The sequence below is a fragment of the Capricornis sumatraensis genome, chromosome 8 (genome assembly GCF_032405125.1).
Source record: "Capricornis sumatraensis isolate serow.1 chromosome 8, serow.2, whole genome shotgun sequence".
NCBI lineage: Eukaryota > Metazoa > Chordata > Mammalia > Artiodactyla > Bovidae > Capricornis > Capricornis sumatraensis.
The window spans coordinates 105499762-105519308 of record NC_091076.1 but is presented as its reverse complement, the minus strand read 5'-3'; the positions used below and the strand labels follow the sequence as shown (position 1 = coordinate 105519308).

The window sequence follows — 19547 nt, the reverse complement described above, 5'->3', positions numbered from 1 at the left end:
GGAGCCCTTGCTGGGCTTTCCTAGCCTGAGTGCCCTGGGAATCCCTCCTATGAGTTTAAATCCTTGTTTTAAATGTACCAAGTTAGGTTTGGGTTTGAGCATAGAAGCGCCCTCAGGATTCAGGCTGTTTCCATTTCGTCCTTGGTGTTGGCTCTTGGTCCCGTGCCTGCTGTCTCATAGGCTTCTGTTGGCTGCAACACCTCCAGACTTCACATCAGCATTCCAGGTCCAGAAAAGGAGGAGGGGCTCAAGGCCACAAGAACTGATAACAGAGTTTTGTTTTGTGGGGCTTAAAAACTATTTTTATGGAATGTCACTGCCTTACAGAAATGCACTAAATTTGAATGTACATTTTAACAGTTTCTTGTTAAGCGAGTGTCCATGCAGCCAACTCTGGGCAAAGACAGAACTTTGCCAGCCCTGCCCCTACCAACCCAGGATCCCCCTCCTGCCCCTCTCAATCACAACTCCCTCCCTCCCCCAGAGGTAACCATCACATGGACTTTCCTAGAAACCACATCCTTGCCTTTCCTGGTGGTTGTACCCCCTGTGTCTGCATCCTTGGGGGGTTTTCTCCATCTCTATGCATTCCTTCTCTCTCCCCTTGACGACGCATCTTAGCAGTCTTTCCATGCTTGACACATTCAGCGCCCACTGCTTTGCGGGTGCTGTGTATGTAGTTAATAGGTGGCCAACACTCTCAGCCATGCTGTGTTGGTGGCTGGTGACCTGGCTCACAGTGTCCCTTTGCCCAGGTTGCCAGAGGAGGCACGCCACCGGCGGGTGTTTGAGATGGTGGAGGCTCTGCAGGAGCATCCCTGGGACCCCAACCAGATCCTTATTGGCTACAGCCGGGGCCTCGTCGTCATCTGGGACCTGCAGGGCAGCCGCGTGCTCTGTCATTTCCTCAGCAGCCAGGTAAGGGTGTCACCCGCTGCTCCCCGGCGCCCACCTGACACATCCAGCCCCTGTCTGAGGCAGGGGGGCGCAGGCGATGGGACCACCCCCAGCCCCAGCCCACGCACGCTGTTTCTTCTTTCCCGCCCTGAAGCAACTGGAAAACGTCTTCTGGCAGCGGGACAGCCGTCTGATCGTCAGCTGCCATTCTGACGGCAGCTACTGCCAATGGCGCATGGTCAGCGACAGCCCGCAGCCGGAGCCCCTGCGCAGCTGTGTGCCTTACGGTCAGTGCTCTGCCCGCCACCGGGGCCACCCGCCAGTGAGCGGGGCAGTGTCCTCTCCAGTCCCCAGCCAATCTCCTGGTTTCCAGGTGTAGGTACCCAACTCAGAGGAGCAAAGCTGGGGCCCGGAGAGGGTGGAGAGGGTGAAGGCAGTGATGACAGCCACACGGCGGGTTTTCTGACGCCCACTGTGTGGCTTTCTCTGGGCACTGCTCCGGGCAAGACTCCTAAGCCTAGATGTGCTCTGTGAGTGCGCAGGGGTCTGTGCTGCGGCCCACGGGCCTCTGAAAGCAGGAGGAGCGTTCAAGCTCGTTCCTTCTCTTTTAGGTCCTTTTCCTTGCAAAGCTATTACCAAAATCTTCTGGCTGACCACCAAGCAGGGGTAGGTATCAGTGCCCTGTCCTATTCCCTTTCTAGAGTCTTCCTAGAGAGCTAAAAAGGCTGGTCAGGCCTCTTCCTGGGGAAGATGGTACATAAAGGATGCCTTTGGGTCCCACATCTGGGTCTCCAGGCAACAGAGAGGCGGACATTCATATCTATCTCTAGCAAATTCCTGAAAAAAATATTCCATTTCTTTCCCTTTTACCCTCCTGGAGAGAGAATTCAGATCAGCAGGTTCCAAACTCTGTCTTACCAAACAGAATCATACAGGGAAACTTGGCACAGAAGCAGAAAAGGGTGATGGGGTCTGATTGAAGTGGTGTGGTGGCAGAGACTCAGCCCATAGCCTGCGTGCCCTGCTGCTCACCCCCACATTCTCCCGGGCTATTGAGTTGGGACAAGCAGGGGTCCACCCCAGCCCCTCCTGGGAACCTTGAGTGCACACTCACCCCGAGACTGGCCGCCCTCCCAGGCCCTGCCCTGGAGGCCAGTCACAGGACTGTCCCTGGGCCGGCTCAGCCACGAGGTGAGCCCCAGCCCACCCCTGCTCTTCTGTGCCTACCAGGTTGCCCTTCACCATCTTCCAGGGCGGCATGCCACGGGCCAGCTACGGGGACCGCCACTGCATCTCGGTGGTCCACAACGGCCAGCAGACAGCCTTCGACTTCACCTCCCGCGTCATTGACTTCACTGTCCTCGTCGAGGTGGACCCTGCGGCCGGTAGGCATGCGGGAGTGGGTCTGGAGGGCGGGAGTGGGTCTGGAGGGCAGGCCCCCCCATAAACAAAGACGGGGGGTCCTGCAGGTGATCCCAGCGCTGCTGCCCTTGCATCCCTCAGCCCCACCGGGGGCTGCTCTCTTTCCTTCCCTGCTGGCCTGGGGGTTGTCCTTGCTGGCCACACCTCCTGCCCACCCTAAAGCTCTCCTTGCCCTTCAGTGGCTCACCTGGGACTTAGCCCAGAGCAGGCCAGATCTGCACTATTGGGTTTAACACTCACTTGGACATAGTGAAGCCCTCCTTGTGGGGTGGGGCCATTCGAGCTGGCCTCCTGGAGCTCAGCCCTCCTTGTGGGGTGGGGCCATTCGAGCTGGCCTCCTGGAGCTCAGCCAGGCCAACAGAGCGCTGAGTCAGCTTCCTAAATTGGGTGACAAGCAAGACCAGAAAGGGCCAGTGTCAACATCTGGAGAGGAGGCCTGGCGGGAGATCTGATGACTCCTCCCCAGATGGCTGTGACCCGACAGGCCCGAGGCCTCTGGGTGAGGGGGGCTGTGGGACGGCTCTGGTCGCCCTGGGCTGTGCTCTCCAGGCCTCGCGGGCAGCCCTTGGAGGGAGACTGTGAACCTGCTTTTCCTCTTTTTCTCAGCCCCTTCCATCCTCACATCTGACAGCGTGCTGGCAGCCAGGGCCAGTTTTGGGTCAGTTCTTTTAGATTTCCTATACTGGTGATCTGTGAACAAAACCAGTTTTCCTTCTTCCTTCCCAATCTGCATAGCTTTTATTTCCTTTTCTTGTCCTACTGCGTTAGCTAGTGCTTGAATAGGAGTGGTGAGAGGAGGCTTCCTTGCCTTGTTCCTGATGTCAGTGGGAAAGCTTCAAGTTTCCCACCATCAATCATTACATCAGCTGTAGGTTTTTCCTAGATATTCTTCCTCAAGTTGAGGAAGTCCCCTCTGTTCTCTTTACTGAGAGGTTTTTTGTGGGTTTTTTTTAATCATAAATGGGTATTGGGTTTTGTCAACACTTTCTCTGCACCCAGTGTTATACTCATGTGATTTTCCTTTTTTAGCCTGTTGACACAATACATTAATTGATTTTCAAATATTGATATACCTGGGGTACCTTACATACCTGGGATGAATCCCACTTAGTCATGGCATATAGTTCTTTATGCATTGTTGGATTCGGAGCCTGTTTTAAATAATTTATTATTTTTAAATATTTATTTAAATGTATGTATTTTTCTGTGCCCAGTCTTAGTTGTGGCATGCAGGATCCTTAGATGCGACATTCAGGATTTAGTTTAATCCCTGGCCAGGGATTGAACCCAGGCTCCCTGTCTTGGGAGCATGGAGTCTTAGCCACTGGACCACCAAGGAAGTCCCTGAGCCTGTTTGTAAAATGCAGATTCCCTGGCTACAGCCCCTGAGCCTCAGATTCCACAGGACCGGGCCAGGCCGGACACACTGCTTCCTTGTGGCTCCTGCAGCCCCTGACCCTTGGCCTGTCCCCACAGCCTTCGATGACCCCTATGCCCTGGTGGTGCTGGCCGAGGAGGAGCTGGTGGTGATTGACCTGCAGACGGCTGGTTGGCCGCCAGTCCAGCCTCCCTACCTGGCCTCCCTGCACTGCTCTGCCATCACCTGCTCCCACCACGTCTCCAACATCCCACTGAAGCTGTGGGAACGCATCATAGCCGCCGGCAGCCGGCAGAGCACACACTTCTCCACCATGGTAGGTGCGGCCCGGCCCGGCCCCACCCAGGGAAGGCTCCGCCCCCAGGGCCAGCCCCCTCACCACAGGCTCCGCCCCACCCGTGAACTTCTCCATCATCTCCTCCAGGAGTGGCCCATTGACGGCGGCACCAGCCTGGCCCCGGCCCCACCGCAGAGGGACCTGCTGCTCACAGGGTAGGTGACGTCGATGGCACTCTCCTCCTGCCAGGTGGGACGTGCGGGGTGGGAGCAGAGCCCAGAGGGCTGCATGCCGGCCTGGCAGCCCTCTGACGGGAGGCAGGCCGGTTCCGCCCACAGGCATGAGGATGGCACGGTGCGGTTCTGGGACGCCTCGGGCGTCTGCCTGCGACTGCTCTACAAACTCAGCACCGTGCGGGTGTTCCTCACTGACACAGACCCCAACGAGAGCCTCAGTGCCCAGGGCGAGGAAGAGTGGCCGCCCCTCCGCAAGGTGAGGCCCAGAGCTTGGGCACCAGGGAGGATGGGGGCGGGTCAGGCCCATAGCTGAAGGCCACTCACGGGCCTCCTCTCCCTCGGCAGGTGGGCTCCTTTGACCCCTATAGTGACGATCCTCGGCTGGGCATCCAGAAGATTTTCCTCTGCAAATACAGCGGCTACCTGGCTGTGGCCGGCACAGCAGGGCAGGTAGCATCCCGGGCTAGGCGTGGGGAGGAGTGGTCAGAGGACCCAGGGCAGCGTCCAGGGCCAGGAGCTTCCTTCTCAGCATTGTGTGGGGAGGTTGGGGGCAGCAGGACCAGGAGCCTGGGCTTCCCAGGTGACTCGGTGGTTAAAAAAAAAAAACAAAACACCTGTCCATGCAGGAGGCATGAGACCAGGTTCGATCCCTGGGTTGGGAAGATTCCCCTGGAGGAGGGCATGGCAACCCACGCCAGTATTCTTGCCTGGAGAATCCCCATGGACAAAGGAGCTTGGCGGGCTGAAGTCCATGGGGTCTAAAGAGTCAGACACAACTGAAGTGACTTAGCATGCACACGCTGGGCCAGGAGCTAGTCTCCTGAGTGCCCACTGATGGTGTCGCTAGGAGCGTCACCTGCCCTTGACTCCTCCCAGTGAATAGGAGTTCCCAGATCCCATTATAAGGACGCCTTTGGGATGGCGACTTCTCCTCCAGAAGCCAGAATTAAGGGCCAGAAGTTGGGCACTTGTGACCCTGGGCCTTGGCATGTGTCTTGGGTCCCCTGCCATCGGGGTCCCCGGGCCCAGCTGTCCCCTGGAGCCAGGGTGGCTCAGCCCATCTGCCGTCCGCCCAGGTGCTCGTGCTGGAGCTGAACGACGAGGAGGCAGAGCACGCGGTGGAGCAGGTGGAGGCCGACCTGCTGCGGGACCAGGAGGGCTACCGCTGGAAGGGCCACGAGCGCCTGTGTGCCCGCCCAGGGCCGGTGCGCTTCGAGCCCGGCTTCCAGCCCTTTGTGCTGGTGCAGTGCCAGCCCCCGGCTGTGGTCACCTCCTTGGCCCTGCACTCTGAGTGGCGGCTCGTGGCCTTTGGCACCAGCCACGGCTTTGGCCTCTTTGACCACCAGCAGCGGCGGCAGGTCTTTGTCAAGTGAGCAGCCCACCCACCCAGGGCGGCGGGGGCCCGGGTCTGGGATCAGCGCCTAAATCGGCAGGGTGTCCCTCAGAGCGTGACGGCCCCGTGTCCCCCCTCCCCGGCCCCCAGGTGCACGCTGCACCCCAGTGACCAGCTCGCTCTGGAGGGCCCGCTGTCCCGCGTGAAGTCCCTGAAGAAGTCCCTGCGTCAGTCCTTCCGTCGGATCCGCCGCAGCCGGGTGTCCAGCAGGAAGCGGCAGCCCGCCGGCCCTCCGGGAGAGGTAAGGCCAGGGCCGGCCGTGCCTGCTTCGGCCGCAAGCTCCCCAGCCCGACCCCGTGACCTCGGAGCTATCGCTCTGCCTCTCTCTGCCTCTCTGTCCCCAAGTGTGAACGGAAGTCTCTGTAACACCTCAGGGTCATGTCCTCGGTCCGTGAGACCAGGCAAATGGCTGGGGGCCAGGCGGTGCGGTGGCCAGTCCTCCCTGGAAGGGAAGCATGGAGCAATCTGATGCCCCCCGGGGAAGGAAGGCCTGTGCCCACCCTCAGGCCACATCCACCCGCTGCAGGTGCAGGAGGGAAGCAGCAGGGCAGAGCGGACCGGCCTGCAGAACATGGAGCTGGCGCCCGTGCAGCGCAAGATTGAGGCACGGTCAGCAGAGGACTCCTTCACAGGCTTCGTCCGGACCCTCTACTTCGCTGACACCTACCTGAGGGACAGTGAGTGGCCGGTCTGAGATGGGGAGGCCCGGGCAAGCGTCTTTTGGCTTGAGGGTGTGTTGGAAGCTGCTGGCTGATTTGCCCTTAAGAGGGTTGCCCCTTCATGAGCTCAGGCAGAGCCAGAGCCCCCATGCCTGCCTCTTTCTCTGTGCGGACTGGGTCTCTGAGTATGGTCGCCCTAGCTCCATACCCAGGCCCCACTGTGCTCTAGAAGCGTGACCTTGGATGTGTCACTTAGCCTTTCTGGGTCTTGCTTCTCCCCCTATAAAATGGGGCGTAGCTTCCTCCTAGAATGGTTGCATGCGTTGGGACGTGCCACATACCTGCTGGTACCCAGGAGGCCCTCTGGAAGCTGACTGTGTCTCTTTTCCTGCCAGGGTAAGGGTGGGCCGAGGGCTCTTTGCTGCTGTATCTCGAGGGCTGAGCTGTCCTGGGCTTGGGATCATCTTCACGGGGCCCTTGGTTGTCAGGGAGCCTTGCAGGCCCTTCCTGTCTATACCAGGACATAGGTAGGGCCCACAGCAGCTCCATTTCACAGAGGAAGAAAGGCTTGTGAAGTTCGTTGGCTTGAACTTGGAGTCACACGGGTAGTGAGCCAGGTCTCCCGGCTCCCCTTGAGCCCCAGAGTCAGGGGTTAAATGTAAACCTCGGCCTCCTGGCAGGTTCCCGCCACTGCCCCTCGCTGTGGGCTGGCACCAACGGTGGTACTGTCTACGCCTTTGCCCTGCGCGTGCCCCCTGCCGAGCGGAGAATGGATGAGCCAGTGCGGGCGGAGCAGGGTGAGTGCTGGGCAGGGCGAAGGGACTTGTCTGCCTAGGCTGGGGGCAGGGTGGCATCTCCAACCTCACCTCCATCCCCACCGCCTGTCTCCATCCCGCAGCCAAGGAGATCCAGCTAATGCACCGAGCGCCCGTGGTGGGCATCCTGGTGCTGGACGGACGCAGCGTGCCCCTTCCCGAGCCCCTGGAAGTGGCCCACGATCTGTCAAAGAGCCCGGACATGCAGGGGAGCCACCAGCTGCTCGTCGTGTCGGAGGAGCAGTTCAAGGTGCCTTTCGGGAGGAGGCAGGGCCCCCAGGGATCCCTCCACAACGGACAGCTGCTGGGACTCCTTTAAAGTTGTGTATGTAGTTGTGTGAGGGCTGCAGAGGCACCAGAGAGAAGCGGGGTCTTGGTGGAGTCCGCAGGGTCAGTGGTAGGAACACTGAAGCAGGACTTGTGTCTGTGGAAGGGAGAGAAGATGCAGGCAGGGAACTAAGAGACCCTGGCATCCTCGCAGTCCGAGCGCAGTAACCACACGTCTGAGTGCCGAGGGCAGGAGCACTGGGGTGAGCAGGCCTCGCCAGGAAGCTGGGCAGGTGGCAAAGGGCCAGGCCCAGCAGAGGCACCGGGCAGGGACGCGAGAAGTCCTTGCTTGGCCAGATGAAGCAGTGCTAACTGGTCCGGCCACCGGTGTGACTGGCTGCCCTGCACCCTAGGTGTTCACGCTGCCCAAGGTCAGTGCCCGGCTGAAGCTGAAGCTGACGGCCCTGGAGGGCTCGCGGGTGCGGCGGGTCAGCGCGGCCCGCTTCAGCAGCTGTCGGGCCGAGGACTACGGGGAGCATCACTTGGCCGTCCTCACCAACCTGGGCGACGTCCAGGTGGTCTCACTGCCCCTGCTCAAGCCCCAGGTGCGGTACAGCTGCATCCGCCGGGAGGATGTCAGCGGCATCGCATCATGCGTCTTCACCAAATACGGCCAAGGTGTGCGGGGGGCAGGCCCGGCGGGGCCTCTGCCCCCGGGCCAGGTTTGGGGCTCCCACTGCGTCACGGGGGCTGCTGGGAAGGACAGCCTGGGGTATTTCAGCCAAAGCCAGGCTCCTTAGGCAGAGAACTGTTGGAGGCTCTGGTCTCTAGTGACCCCAAAGGTGGGGATCGGGGGTGGGTCATGCAGGGCCAACTCGGGCTGCCCTCACCTGCCAGCCTTTTCCACCCCAACCCCAGGTTTCTACCTGATCTCACCCTCCGAGTTTGAGCGCTTCTCTCTTTCCACCAAGTGGCTAGTTGAGCCCCGATGTCTGGTGGATTCAGCAGAATCAAAGAACCGCAGCCACCCGCGCAATGGATCAGGCCCCGAGAAGTCTTTGGGCCGAGCCAGGTGGGTGGAAGGGCAGATGGCCTTTGCTCCAGCCACTCCTTGCCCCACCTTCCCTGGGGTGCCCGCTCTGGGGCTGCTCAGAGTCCCTTTCCCCCGAAACTCAGCCAGCCACCCCACCCACCCTTTCCCAGCCAGAGTGGGGAGCCTCGTGCCCCTTATCCTTACAGTCTCTTCCCCATAGGAACTCAGGGAGCCAGAGTGATGGAGAAGGTAAGACAGGTCTCTCTGGGGCTGGGGGCGTGTGGGGGCAGAGGTGTGGCGAGGGCAGCCGGGGAGGGTTGGGGAGCCCAGGTGGTCAGGCAGCATGTGGGCTGGGGGTCACACAGCTTCCCTTGCGGTCCTGGGCTCCGGCTCCAGCACCCCCGCCCCCGCAGAGAGGGGGCCGGGGCAGCAGAGGGCCGATGGCTCACGTGGCCTGGCCCCTGCCTTTCAGAGCGGAGGTCGGGCCCTGTGATGGAGCACGCTCTGCTCAATGACGAGAGTGAGTCGGGGCAGGAGTTGTGGGGCTGGCAGGAGGGATGTTCGGGGTGGGGGCGGGGGTAGGGGGGTACTTAGAAGGCCAGGGTGGAAACACGGGCTGGTTTCCTGAAGAAGGCGGGCGGGTTCACCGGGTCAGCAGAAGGGGGAGCAAGGCGGGCGTCTGGCCCCACCTGCACCGGCCTCACCAGGCCTCTGCTCTCCACCTCTGCCCTGCAGGGGTTCTGAAGGAGATCCAGAGCACGCTGGAGGGAGACCGAGGGTGAGTGACTGTCCGGCTCACCGGGGCGGGCCCCAGGTGCCAGGAGAGCTGTGGGCATGAGGGTCCTCGTCCGGAGTCCCGTGGACGGTGACAGCCCCGACTTTGCCCACACAGGAGCTGTGGCGATTGGCGTTCTCAGAGAGTGGCCGTGGGGTACAGCCTCAGCAACGGGGGAGGTAGGGGCTCTGGGCGCTGCTGCGGGCTTGGGGAGGCTGGGAGGAGGAGGAGGCCCTGTCCCCGCTCTCCTGGACCCTTAGGCTCATCCCAGCCCTGGCACGTGCCCTGCTGGCGGAAAGCCTCTGTGTCTGGGCTCATGCTCTGGTGCTCTGTCTCCTGCAGCGGAGTGAACGGGACGCGTGTGCCGCCTGCACAGTGATCACACTACTGAGGGCTCCTCCGTGGGGCCCTGCCTACCTGGAGAAGCCCGGTACGGGGCCGTGCAGGGGCTGGGGGCACCCCAGGGTCCAGCCTGCTGCTGCTCCTGGTCTCAGGAGAGTGGGGACCCCCACGGCCCAGGGCTGTCCCTCCCTGGGGCCTGACTCTCCTGGTCCCTTCGTCAAAGTTGCACAGTTTTGAAGCCCCCTTCCCCCGCCCCCTTTTTTGTAGTGGGTTGGGTTTTAAATTATAAATGTTAATTGCCTCCGGATGAAAAAGTTTTTAATAAACACCTTATTACCTCTTCACTGGACTGGTCCAAAGATTTTAATTTTTTTTTAGCTTGTACAGAGATTTTTCCATGTAAATAGAAACGATGGTTAGCTGGTTCCTTGCCTTTGCCCCCTGGGGTCCATCCCCTGGACCAGGCTGGTGCTCAGGAGGATCTGTCGGTTCTTTTAAGCTATTTGGAATCAGATACATGAACTCTACGTGGTTGTGTCTGAACACCACATGCCTTCTCTCTTTGGGAATAAATGATGACAAGTTAACCGAATTGAGTCTTGTCTGTCTGCATCCCTGGGTGAGGGGCCGTAGGAGGGCACTGGCCACCCCTGGCCGGCCTTTCCCTGCTGTCAGGAGGGGAAGATGCTCACAGGATGTTGACTTGATGGCTTCTCCTGGACTTCAGGGAAGGACTCTGGGGTGCCACCGAGGTGGGGTCAATGCCTGGAGGTTAAGGTCTCGACAAGCCAGGGACTTGATTCTTCTTGGCCTACATCTTTACCCACCCGGTATCTTGTTTTTTAAATTATTTTTGGCTGTGCTGGGTGTTGGTTGAGGCGCACAGACTCTTGTCGCCGTGCACGGGCTTTCTCTAGTTGCAGAGCGAAGGCTTGTTGTGGTGGCCTCTCGTTGCAGAGCACAGACTCTAGAGCGTGGCTCAGTGGTTGGCGCACAGGCTTAGTTGCCGGACCAGGGATCGAACCCGTGTCTTCCTGCACTGGCAGGTGGATTCTTAACCACTGGACCACCATGAAGTTCCCCACCCGTCTTCATTGAGCGCCTATTCTATGCTTGGTGCTTGAGGTTCAGAGGTGGCCTCTGCCCTTGTGGGGCTCACGGTCCCTAGAAGTGCAGGAAGTGTTAAGATGAAGGAAATCCGGGGGCCTGGGAGAAATGTGCCTGGGGAGGTGACATTAAGCTGTGACTAGAGGACCTCCCTGGTTAAGACTTTGAGCTTCCAATGCAAGGGACACAGATTTGATCCCTGGTGGAGGAACTAAGATCCCACATTTTGTGGAGTAGCCAAAAAAAAAAGGCATACGCTGGGACAGGAGAGGTGACCAGGAATTGGCTGGGGGGCAGGGAGGCACAGCAGCATGCAAGGACATGGTCTTCTCGCAGTGGAACAAGTGAAGAGCCAAGGGTGGTTGGCAGGAAGTGAGTGAAAATGCCGGGGCCAGTCAGGGAGCCCTGGGAGCCTCGTGGGGGCAAGGGCACTGCCCTGGGTCACAGGAGACCCCCTGGCCTGAGCTGGAAGAGGGCCTGTTGGAAGGACACCGATGAGCATGGGGAGCAGAGGAGGAGCTGAGTTCCAGGTCTCAGGACAGACACCCCAGGGGAGCATCCTCTGTACCTGCCCTCCAGCATGTCCTGCTAAAGACACGCTCTGAATTTGGGAACAGGGACCACTCAAGCTCCCTTGTTTCTCCTTGGAGGAATAGTAGGGGCTTACCCAGATGGAAGAATTGATGCTTTTGAATTGTGGTGTTGGAGAAGACCCTTGAGAGTCCCTTGGACTGCAAAGAGATCCAACCAGTCAATCCTAAAGGAAATCAACCCTGAATATTCATTGGAAAGGCTGAGGCTGAAGCTGAAGCTCCAGTACTTTGGCCACCTGAAGTGAAGAACTGATTCATTAGGAAAGACCCTGATGCTGGGAAAGATTGAGGGCAGAAGTGGGAGACAGAGGATGAGTTGGTTGGATGGCATCACCGACACAATGGACATGAGTTCTAGAGTTATTCTTCTAGAGACTGCTGTAGCTTCAACCCCAGCAAGTCGCACTTGGACAAATTATTTACCTGCTCTGCATCAGTTTCTCCTGGCAAATAGGGTGATAATAGTATTCCTTCTTTATCTGTTGTGAAGTTTCTATGAGTCCATGTAGTTAATGGGTTAATGATGGTGCTGACCCTGTTCAGTTCAGTCGCTCAGTCGTGTCCGACTCTTTGAGACCCCATGAATCGCAGCACGCTAGGCCTCCCTGTCCATCACCATATCCCGGAGTTCACTCAGACTCACGTCCATCGACTCCGTGATGCCATCCAGCCATCTCATCCTCTGTCGTCCCCTTCTTCTCCTGCCCCCAATCTCTCCCAGCATCAGTCTTTTCCAATGAGTCAACTCTTCGCATGAGGTGGCCAAAGTACTGGAGCTGCAGCTTTAGCATCGTTCCTTCCAAAGAAATCCCAGGGTTGATCTCCTTCAGAATGGACTGGTTGGATCTTCTTGCAGTTCAAGGGACCCTCAAGAGTCTTCTCCAACACCACAGTTCAAAAGCATCAATTCTTCAGCGCTCAGCCTTCTTCACAGTCCAATTCTCACATCCATACATGACCACAGGAAAAACCATAGCCTTGACTAGATGGACCTTAGTTGGCAAAATAATGTCTCTGCTTTTGAATATGCTATCTAGGTTGGTCATAACTTTTCTTCCAAGGAGTAAGTGTCTTTTAATTTCATGGCTGCAGTCACCATCTGCAGTGATTTTGGAGCCCCCAAAAATAAAGTCTGACACTGTTTCTACTGTTTCCCCATCTATTTCCCATGAAGTGATGGGACCGGATGCCATGATCTTCGTTTTCTGAATGTTGAGCTTTAAGCCAACTTTTCCACTCTCCTCTTTCACTTTCATCAAGAGGCTTTTTAGCTCCTCTTCACTTTCTGCCATAAGGGTGGTGTCATCTGCATATCTGAGGTAATTGATAATTCTCCTGGCAATCTTGATTCCAGCTTGTGTTTCTTCCAGTCCAGCGTTTCTTATGATGTACTCTGCATATAAGTTAAATAAGCAGAGTGACAATATACAGCCTTGACGTACTCCTTTTCCTATTTGGAACCAGTCTTTTGTTCCATGTCCTCTTCTAACTATTGCTTCCTGACCTGCATACAGATTTCTCAAGGGTTAGGTGGTCTGGTATTTCCATCTCTTTCAGAAATTTCCACAGTTTATTGTGATCCACACAGTCAAAGGCTTTGGCATAGTCAATAAAGCAGAAATAGATGTTTTTCTGGAACTTTCTTGCTTTTTCCATGATCCAGCGGATGTTGGCAATTTGATCTCTGGTTCCTCTGCCTTTTCTAAAACCAGCTTGAACATCAGGGAGTTCACGGTTCACATATTGCTGAAGCCTGGCTTGGAGAATTTTGAGCATTCCTTTACTAGAGTGTGAGATGAGTGCAATTGTGTGGTAGTTTGAGCATTCTTTTGCATTGCCTTTCTTTGGGATTGGAATGAAAACTGACCTTTTCCAGTCCTGTGGCCACTGCTGAGTTTTCCAAATTTTCTGGCATATTGAGTGCAGCACTTTCACAGCATCATCTTTCAGGATTTGAAACAGCTCTACTGGAATTCCATCACCTCCACTAGCTTTGTTCGTAGTGATGCTTTCTAAGGCCCACTTGACTTCACATTCCAGGATGTCTGGCTCTAGATTAGTGATCACATCATCATGATTATCTGGGTCATGAAGATCTTTTTTGTACAGTTCTTCCGTGTATTCTTGCCACCTCTTCTTAATATCTTCTGCTTCTGTTAGGTCCAGACCATTTCTGTCCTTTATCGAGCCCATCTTTGCATGAAATGTTCCCTTGGTATCTCTAATTTTTCTTGAAGAGATCTCTAGTCTTTCCCATTCTGTTGTTTTCTCTATTTATTTGCATTGATCGCTGAAGAAGGCCTGCTTATCTCTTCTTGCTATTCTTTGGAACTCTGCATTCAGATGCTGATATCTTTCCTTTTCTCCTTTGCTTTTCACCTCTCTTCTTTTCACAGCTATTTGTAAGGCCTCCTCGGACAGCCATTTTGCTTTTTTGCATTTCTTTTCCATGGGGATGGTCTTGATCCCTGTCTCCTGTACAATGTCACAAACCTCATTCCATAGTTCATCAGGCACTCTATGTATCAGATCTAGGCCCTTAAATCTATTTCTCACTTCCACTGTATAATCATAAGGGATTTGATTTAGGTCATACATGAATGGTCTAGCGGTTTTCCCTACTTTCTTCAATTTGAGTCTGAGTCTGAATTTGGTAATAAAGAGTTCATGATCTGAGCCACAGTCAGCTCCTGGTCTTGTTTTTGTTGACTGTATAGAGCTTCTCCATCTTTGGCTGCAAAGAATATAATCAATCTGATTTTGGTGTTGACCATCTGGTGATGTCCATGTGCAGAGTCTTCTCTTGTGTTGTTGGAAGAGGGTGTTTGCTATGACCAGTGCATTTTCTTGGCAAAACTCTATTAGTCTTTGCCCTGCTTCATTCCGCATTCCAAGGCCAAATTGCCTGTTACTCCAGGTGTTTCTTGACTTCCTACTTTTGCATTCCAGTCCCCTATAATGAAAAGGACATCTTTTTTGGGTGTTAGTTCTAAAAGGTCTTGTAGGTCTTCATAAAACTGTTCAACTTCAGTTTCTTCAGTGTTACTGGTTGGGGCATAGACTTGGATAACTGTGATATTGAATGGTTTGCCTTGGAGATGAACAGAGATCATTCTGTCGTTTTTGAGATTGCATCCAAGTACTGCATTTCGGACTCTTTTGTTGACCATGATGGCTACTCCATTTCTTCTGAGGGATTCCTGCCCGCAGTAGTAGATGTAATGGTCATCTGAGTTAAATTCACCCATTCCAGTCCATTTTAGTTCGCTGATTCCTAGAATGTCGACGTTCACCCTTGCCATCTCTTGTTTGACCACTTCCAATTTGCCTTCATTCATGGACCTGACATTCCAGGTTCCTATGCAATATTGCTCTTTACAGCATCGGATCTTGCTTCTATCACCAGTCACATCCACAACTGGGTATTGTTTTTGCTTTGGCTCCATCCCTTCATTCTTTCTGGAGTTATTTCTCCACTGATCTCCAGTAGCATATTGGGCACTAATGACCTGGGGAGTTCCTCTTTTGGTATCCTATCATTTTGCCTTTTCATACTGTTCACGGGGTTCTCAAGGCAAGAATACTGAAGTGGCTTGCCATTCCCTTCTCCAGTGGACCACATTCTGCTAGGATCAGGGAAAACATCGTAAGAGTTTGATGCACAGGATGTCTTTATCCTTTTTTCTTTGGCTGCGCTGGGTCTTAGTTGCAGCATGTGGGATCTTCACGTGTGTCATGCGAACTGTTCGTTGTGGCCTGTGGGCTCTAGTTCCCCGAACAAGGATCAAACCCGAACCCCCTGCATTGAGAATGCAGAGTCTTAGCCACTGGACCACAGGGAAGTCCAAGACGTCTTTATCTTTTACCACAAATTAAGCTTTGCTGTTTCAAACTTGGGTTGGCACCGGGATCTTCAGTCTGTGGGTCAGGATCCTGCACCAAAAGTGGGTGCCAAGGAAGGAGTGGGACCATCACACTGGGGGAGCTGGGCGGCCCTTCCCCTGCCTAGGAAGAAGGCATGCTTTTGTGACTGCCCGTTTATGGGGGCTTCCGTATGTTTTATCCATTTAGCTAAGTTAACTCACACAAATGGACAAGCGACATGAAGTTTCCTGCCAAGTAACTAAGGATTGGAGATACCACTACTAATGCAAACACCAATTAACCAGAAGAAAATGGCAGAGCCAACACTTCCATGGCTCAGAGGGGCTTTGTGGCTGCAGCAATGATCCAGTTAATCAGCTCAAACAGGAAGTCAACAGCAAGTACACACACCTGAAAATACCTAGAGATCTCTTTGGAAATTTTGAAAATGGATTAACCCTGTGCCCATTAAGGATAAGCTTGGCCTTAAGTACTTCTAAGAGTGCGCTTGTGGTGGTTCAACTTTCAGTTCTGAAGAAAACATTGTCATATTGGGAACATGAGTGGCAATTTGTGTGGCCAGGCAGGCACACACGGAAGCACTTGGTGCGCTCTGGAAAGGGGATTAATCCCGGTGGAGGAGTGGGGTGTCCAGGAAGAGTAAAGCAGTCACTGAGAGGGTGAGTTGACCAGGAAGGCTGCCAGATGGACAGGATGCGTGAGCGGGAGGGTCACTGCCAATTCCAAGGGCCCTGGACACAGTTGGTCTGGAGACTTAGTTCTGAGGGCCTTCGGCATCCTATGTTTGAAAGTCAGGCCAGTCCTACCCTTTATCACTGGCTTTGTCTGTGACCGGCTGTGTGACCTTGCAGGTCATCTGCCCTCACTCCTGCACCTTTGTTTACTTATCTTTAAAATGGGCTGTAATAATAGGGCGGACCTCAGAGGACGGTAAGGATTCACTGAGAATCTGGAACATCCTGCAGGACTGGGCTCCCAGTTAAGACCCAAACAAAGGAGGTGAAGGTTATTGTGAGGTGAGTGAGGCCAGGAGAGGAGGAGGTCACTCAGGAGGGAGGGAGGGAGTGTGTGCGGAGCCAGAAGAGGACTCACACAGGTGGAGGAGGTGGTCACAGCCCTTGTGAGCAGAGAGGAAGAAGGACAGGTGGGAAGGAGGAGGCGGGGGTGGCGCCCCTCTCCCCTGGTTTGTCTGAGGGCTTCCCTGGAGGCTGTTGGAAACCACAGCCAGGAGGTGGCGGGCATGGGGAACCAAGCCTGTCTGGTTCCAAAGCCAATCCCAGCAGAGGTGCCGTGGAGCAGCATGGCAGGACCCTTGAATTGGATCCCCAGTTCCTCACTTACTGCCTACATGTCCTTAAGCCACTTACCCTCTCTGAGCCATTTCCCCATCTATGAAATGAGACCATATCCCCTTCCTAAGGTTTGGGGAGGTTTGGATGAAATGAAGCTTGGGAAGGGAGCTGAGGCTCAAGGGATCAGAGGCGGCCTTGCCTTCCCAGCTGTGTGCTGGTCGCTGAGGCATGTCCAACATTTTGTGACCCCAGGGACTGTGGCCTGCCAGGCTCCCCATCCATGGGATTCTCCAGGCAAGAATACTGGAGTGGGTTGCCACTTCCTTCTCCAGGGGATCTTCCCAACCCAGGGATCGAACCCAGGTCTCCTGCATTGCAGGCAGACGCTTTAACCGCTGAGCCACCAGGAAGTCCCAGCTGAATGAGAAACAAGTGCTGACCTGGATCAACAGGAGAGAGAGGAGGGCCCAGGAGAAGGCTGGAGACTGGAGATGGGAGTATGGAGCTCTCTGTCTGCTCCAGTGCTCACAGGACACACTGTAATGGGTTGGACAAATTGAAGTTCCATGTATAGCTGGTAGCTCTCCTGCCAGGTCTTGGAAGCCAGACTGAGTGGGCATGCCAGTTCTGACACTCAGCTGTGTGCCTCAGTCTTATCATCCATGAAATGGGAATCCTTATACCACCCATCCCTTGGAGTGCTGCTAAGAGTTAAACGAAGGCTTCCCTGCGGGTTCAGTGGTTAGGAACCCTCCTGCCAATGCAGGAGACTTGGGTTCAATCACTGGGTAGAGAAGATCCCCTGCAGAAGGAAATGGCAACCCACTCCAGGATTCTTGCCTGGGAAATCCCATGGAAAGAGGAGCCTGGTGGGCTACAATCAGCAAAACAGTTAGATACGATTTAGCAACTAAACAGCAACAAACAGGTAATTGAATTTGTAGTAAAGTATGTAGAACAATGCTTGTCATACAGTAAGCCCTGAAGTGTTAGCTAATTTTTATTATTATCATCATTATTAGTCCAGGACAAAACAGAGCTCTTTCTCTATGCTATTTATTATAAAACACATACAGAATAACACAAGTCAAAGGAGTACAACCCAGTAAATCTTCACAGACTGAACAGTATCATCCACGGAGGCTTCCTTGTGACCCTCCTAGTCACTACCAACCTCCCACCCCCAACCCAGGCACCGCCCTGTAACTAACTTAGCTCAGTTTCCTCTTTTTGTCCTTTATATAAATAGAATCAGACAGTGAATTCTATAACTCTTTCATGACTGGTTTCTTCACTCACCATTATGTTTTGTGAAATAACCCAGGTATGTCGCTGGCAATGGTATGCCGTTATCAATGCGACAACTGATCGATCTGCTTTTGGCAGGTGAAAGGAGCCCTCTGAACCTGATTGGCCATTGCCTTGCTCAGTACTGGTGGTGGGGAAGCAGAGTGCACAGATTTTTAAAGACTCCAGTTTTATGAGTCAAATGTAACCAACGTTACCCGTTTGTTTGTGTTCCTTCAGGACAGCTGCTTCCTTGGCAAAGGCCAAGGCACTTTCAACTCCTTGCTCAAACCAGGCATCTGGGCTTGAGTGGCCCTCCTAGGTAACGTGAGTTCTTGTGGCAGCTCCACCCAGGTTGGCTCCAGATGTGCAGAGAGATGGGTGTGAGGCAGTTCAGTTCAGCTGCTCAGTCGTGTCCGACTCTTCGTGACCCCATGGACCACAGCACGCCAGGCCTCCCTGTACAGCACCAACTCCCGGAGTTTACTCAAACTCATCTCCACTGAGGCAGTGACGACATCCAACCATCTCATCCTCTGTCGTCTCCTTCTCCTCCCGCCTTCAATCTTTCCCAGCATCAGGGTGTTTTCAAATGAGTCAGCTCTTTGCATCAGGTAGCCAAAGTACTGGAGTTTCAGCTTCAACATCAGATCTTCCAATGAACACTCAGGATTGATTTCCTTCAGGATGAACTAGTTGGATCTCCTTGCAGTCCAAGGGGACCCTCAAGAGTCTTCTCCAACACCACAGTTCAAAAGCATCAGTTCTTCGGCGCTCAGCTTTCTTTAACTCTCACATCCATACATGACTACTGGAAAAACCATAGCCTTGATGAGATGGACCTTTGTTGGCAAAGTAATGTATCTGCTTTTTAATATGCTGTCTAGGTTGTTCATAACTTTCCTTCCAAGGAGTAAGCGTCTTTTAATTTCATGGCTGCAGTCACCATCTGCAGTGATTTTGGAGCCCCCCAAAATAAAGTCTGACACTGTTTCCCCATCTATTTGCCATGAAGTGATGGGACCGGATGCCATGATCTTCATTTTCTGATTGTTGAGCTTTAAGCCAACTTTTTCACTCTCCTCTTTCACTTGCATCAAGAGGCTCTTTAGTTCTTCTTTGCTTTCTGCCATAAGGGTGGTGTCATCTGCATATCTGAGGTAATTGATATTTCTCCCAGCAATCTTGATTCCAGCTTGTGCTTCATCCAGCCCAGCGTTTCTCATGATGTACTCTGCATATAAGTTAAATAAGCAGGGTGACAATATACAGCCTTGACGTACTCCTTTTCCTATTTGGAACCAGTCTGTTTTTCCATGTCCAGTTCTAACTGCTGTTTCCTGACCTGCATACAGACTTCTCAGGAGGCAGGTCAGGTGGTCTGGTATTCCCATCCCTTTCAGAATTTTCCACAGTTTGTGATGATCCACACAGTCAAAAGCTTTGCCATAGTCAATAAAGCAGAAATAGATGTTTTTTTCTGGAACTCTCTTGCTTTTTTGATGATCCAGCGGATGTTGGCAATTTGATCTCTGGTTCCTCTGCCTTTTCGAAAACCAGCTTGAACATCTGGAAGTTCTCGGTTCATGTATTCCTGAAGTCTGGCTTGGAGAATTTTGAGCATTCCTTTACTAGAGTGTGAGATGAGTGCAATTGTGTGGTAGTTTGAGCATTCTTTGGGATTGGAATGAAAACTGACCTTTTCCAGTCCTGTGGCCACTGTTGAGTTCTCCAAATTTGCTGGCATATTGAGTGCAGCACTTTCACAGCATCATCTTTTAGGATTTGAAATAGCTCAACTGGAATTCCACCACCTCCACTAGCTTTGTAGTGATGCTTCCTAAGGTCCACTTGACTTCACATTCCAGGATGTCTGGCTCTAGGTGAGT

The 19547-nt window shown here is 54.1% G+C and overlaps 1 protein-coding gene across 2 annotated transcripts in view; it reads left to right on the top strand.

Annotated features, from left to right (window-relative positions):
• The window catches only part of LLGL2 (LLGL scribble cell polarity complex component 2), a 33705-nt gene extending 23785 nt beyond the window's left edge, over positions 1-9920 (top strand). Inside the window, exons 7-26 of one of the 2 annotated variants that reach the window (XM_068976729.1) lie at positions 756-918; positions 1052-1184; positions 1509-1563; positions 2128-2282; positions 3796-4013; positions 4122-4189; positions 4313-4466; positions 4556-4660; positions 5287-5579; positions 5694-5844; positions 6130-6280; positions 6943-7059; positions 7161-7327; positions 7758-8022; positions 8263-8416; positions 8598-8626; positions 8850-8897; positions 9113-9155; positions 9270-9331; positions 9495-9920. In XM_068976729.1, the coding sequence (XP_068832830.1) occupies positions 756-918; positions 1052-1184; positions 1509-1563; positions 2128-2282; positions 3796-4013; positions 4122-4189; positions 4313-4466; positions 4556-4660; positions 5287-5579; positions 5694-5844; positions 6130-6280; positions 6943-7059; positions 7161-7327; positions 7758-8022; positions 8263-8416; positions 8598-8626; positions 8850-8897; positions 9113-9155; positions 9270-9331; positions 9495-9502 (2539 nt within the window). In that variant the 3' untranslated portion in view covers positions 9503-9920. The remainder of the gene's footprint in view (positions 1-755; positions 919-1051; positions 1185-1508; positions 1564-2127; positions 2283-3795; positions 4014-4121; positions 4190-4312; positions 4467-4555; positions 4661-5286; positions 5580-5693; positions 5845-6129; positions 6281-6942; positions 7060-7160; positions 7328-7757; positions 8023-8262; positions 8417-8597; positions 8627-8849; positions 8898-9112; positions 9156-9269; positions 9332-9494) is intronic. The other variant, XM_068976730.1, reaches the window with a different exon arrangement.
• The last annotated feature ends 9627 nt before the right edge of the window (positions 9921-19547 follow it).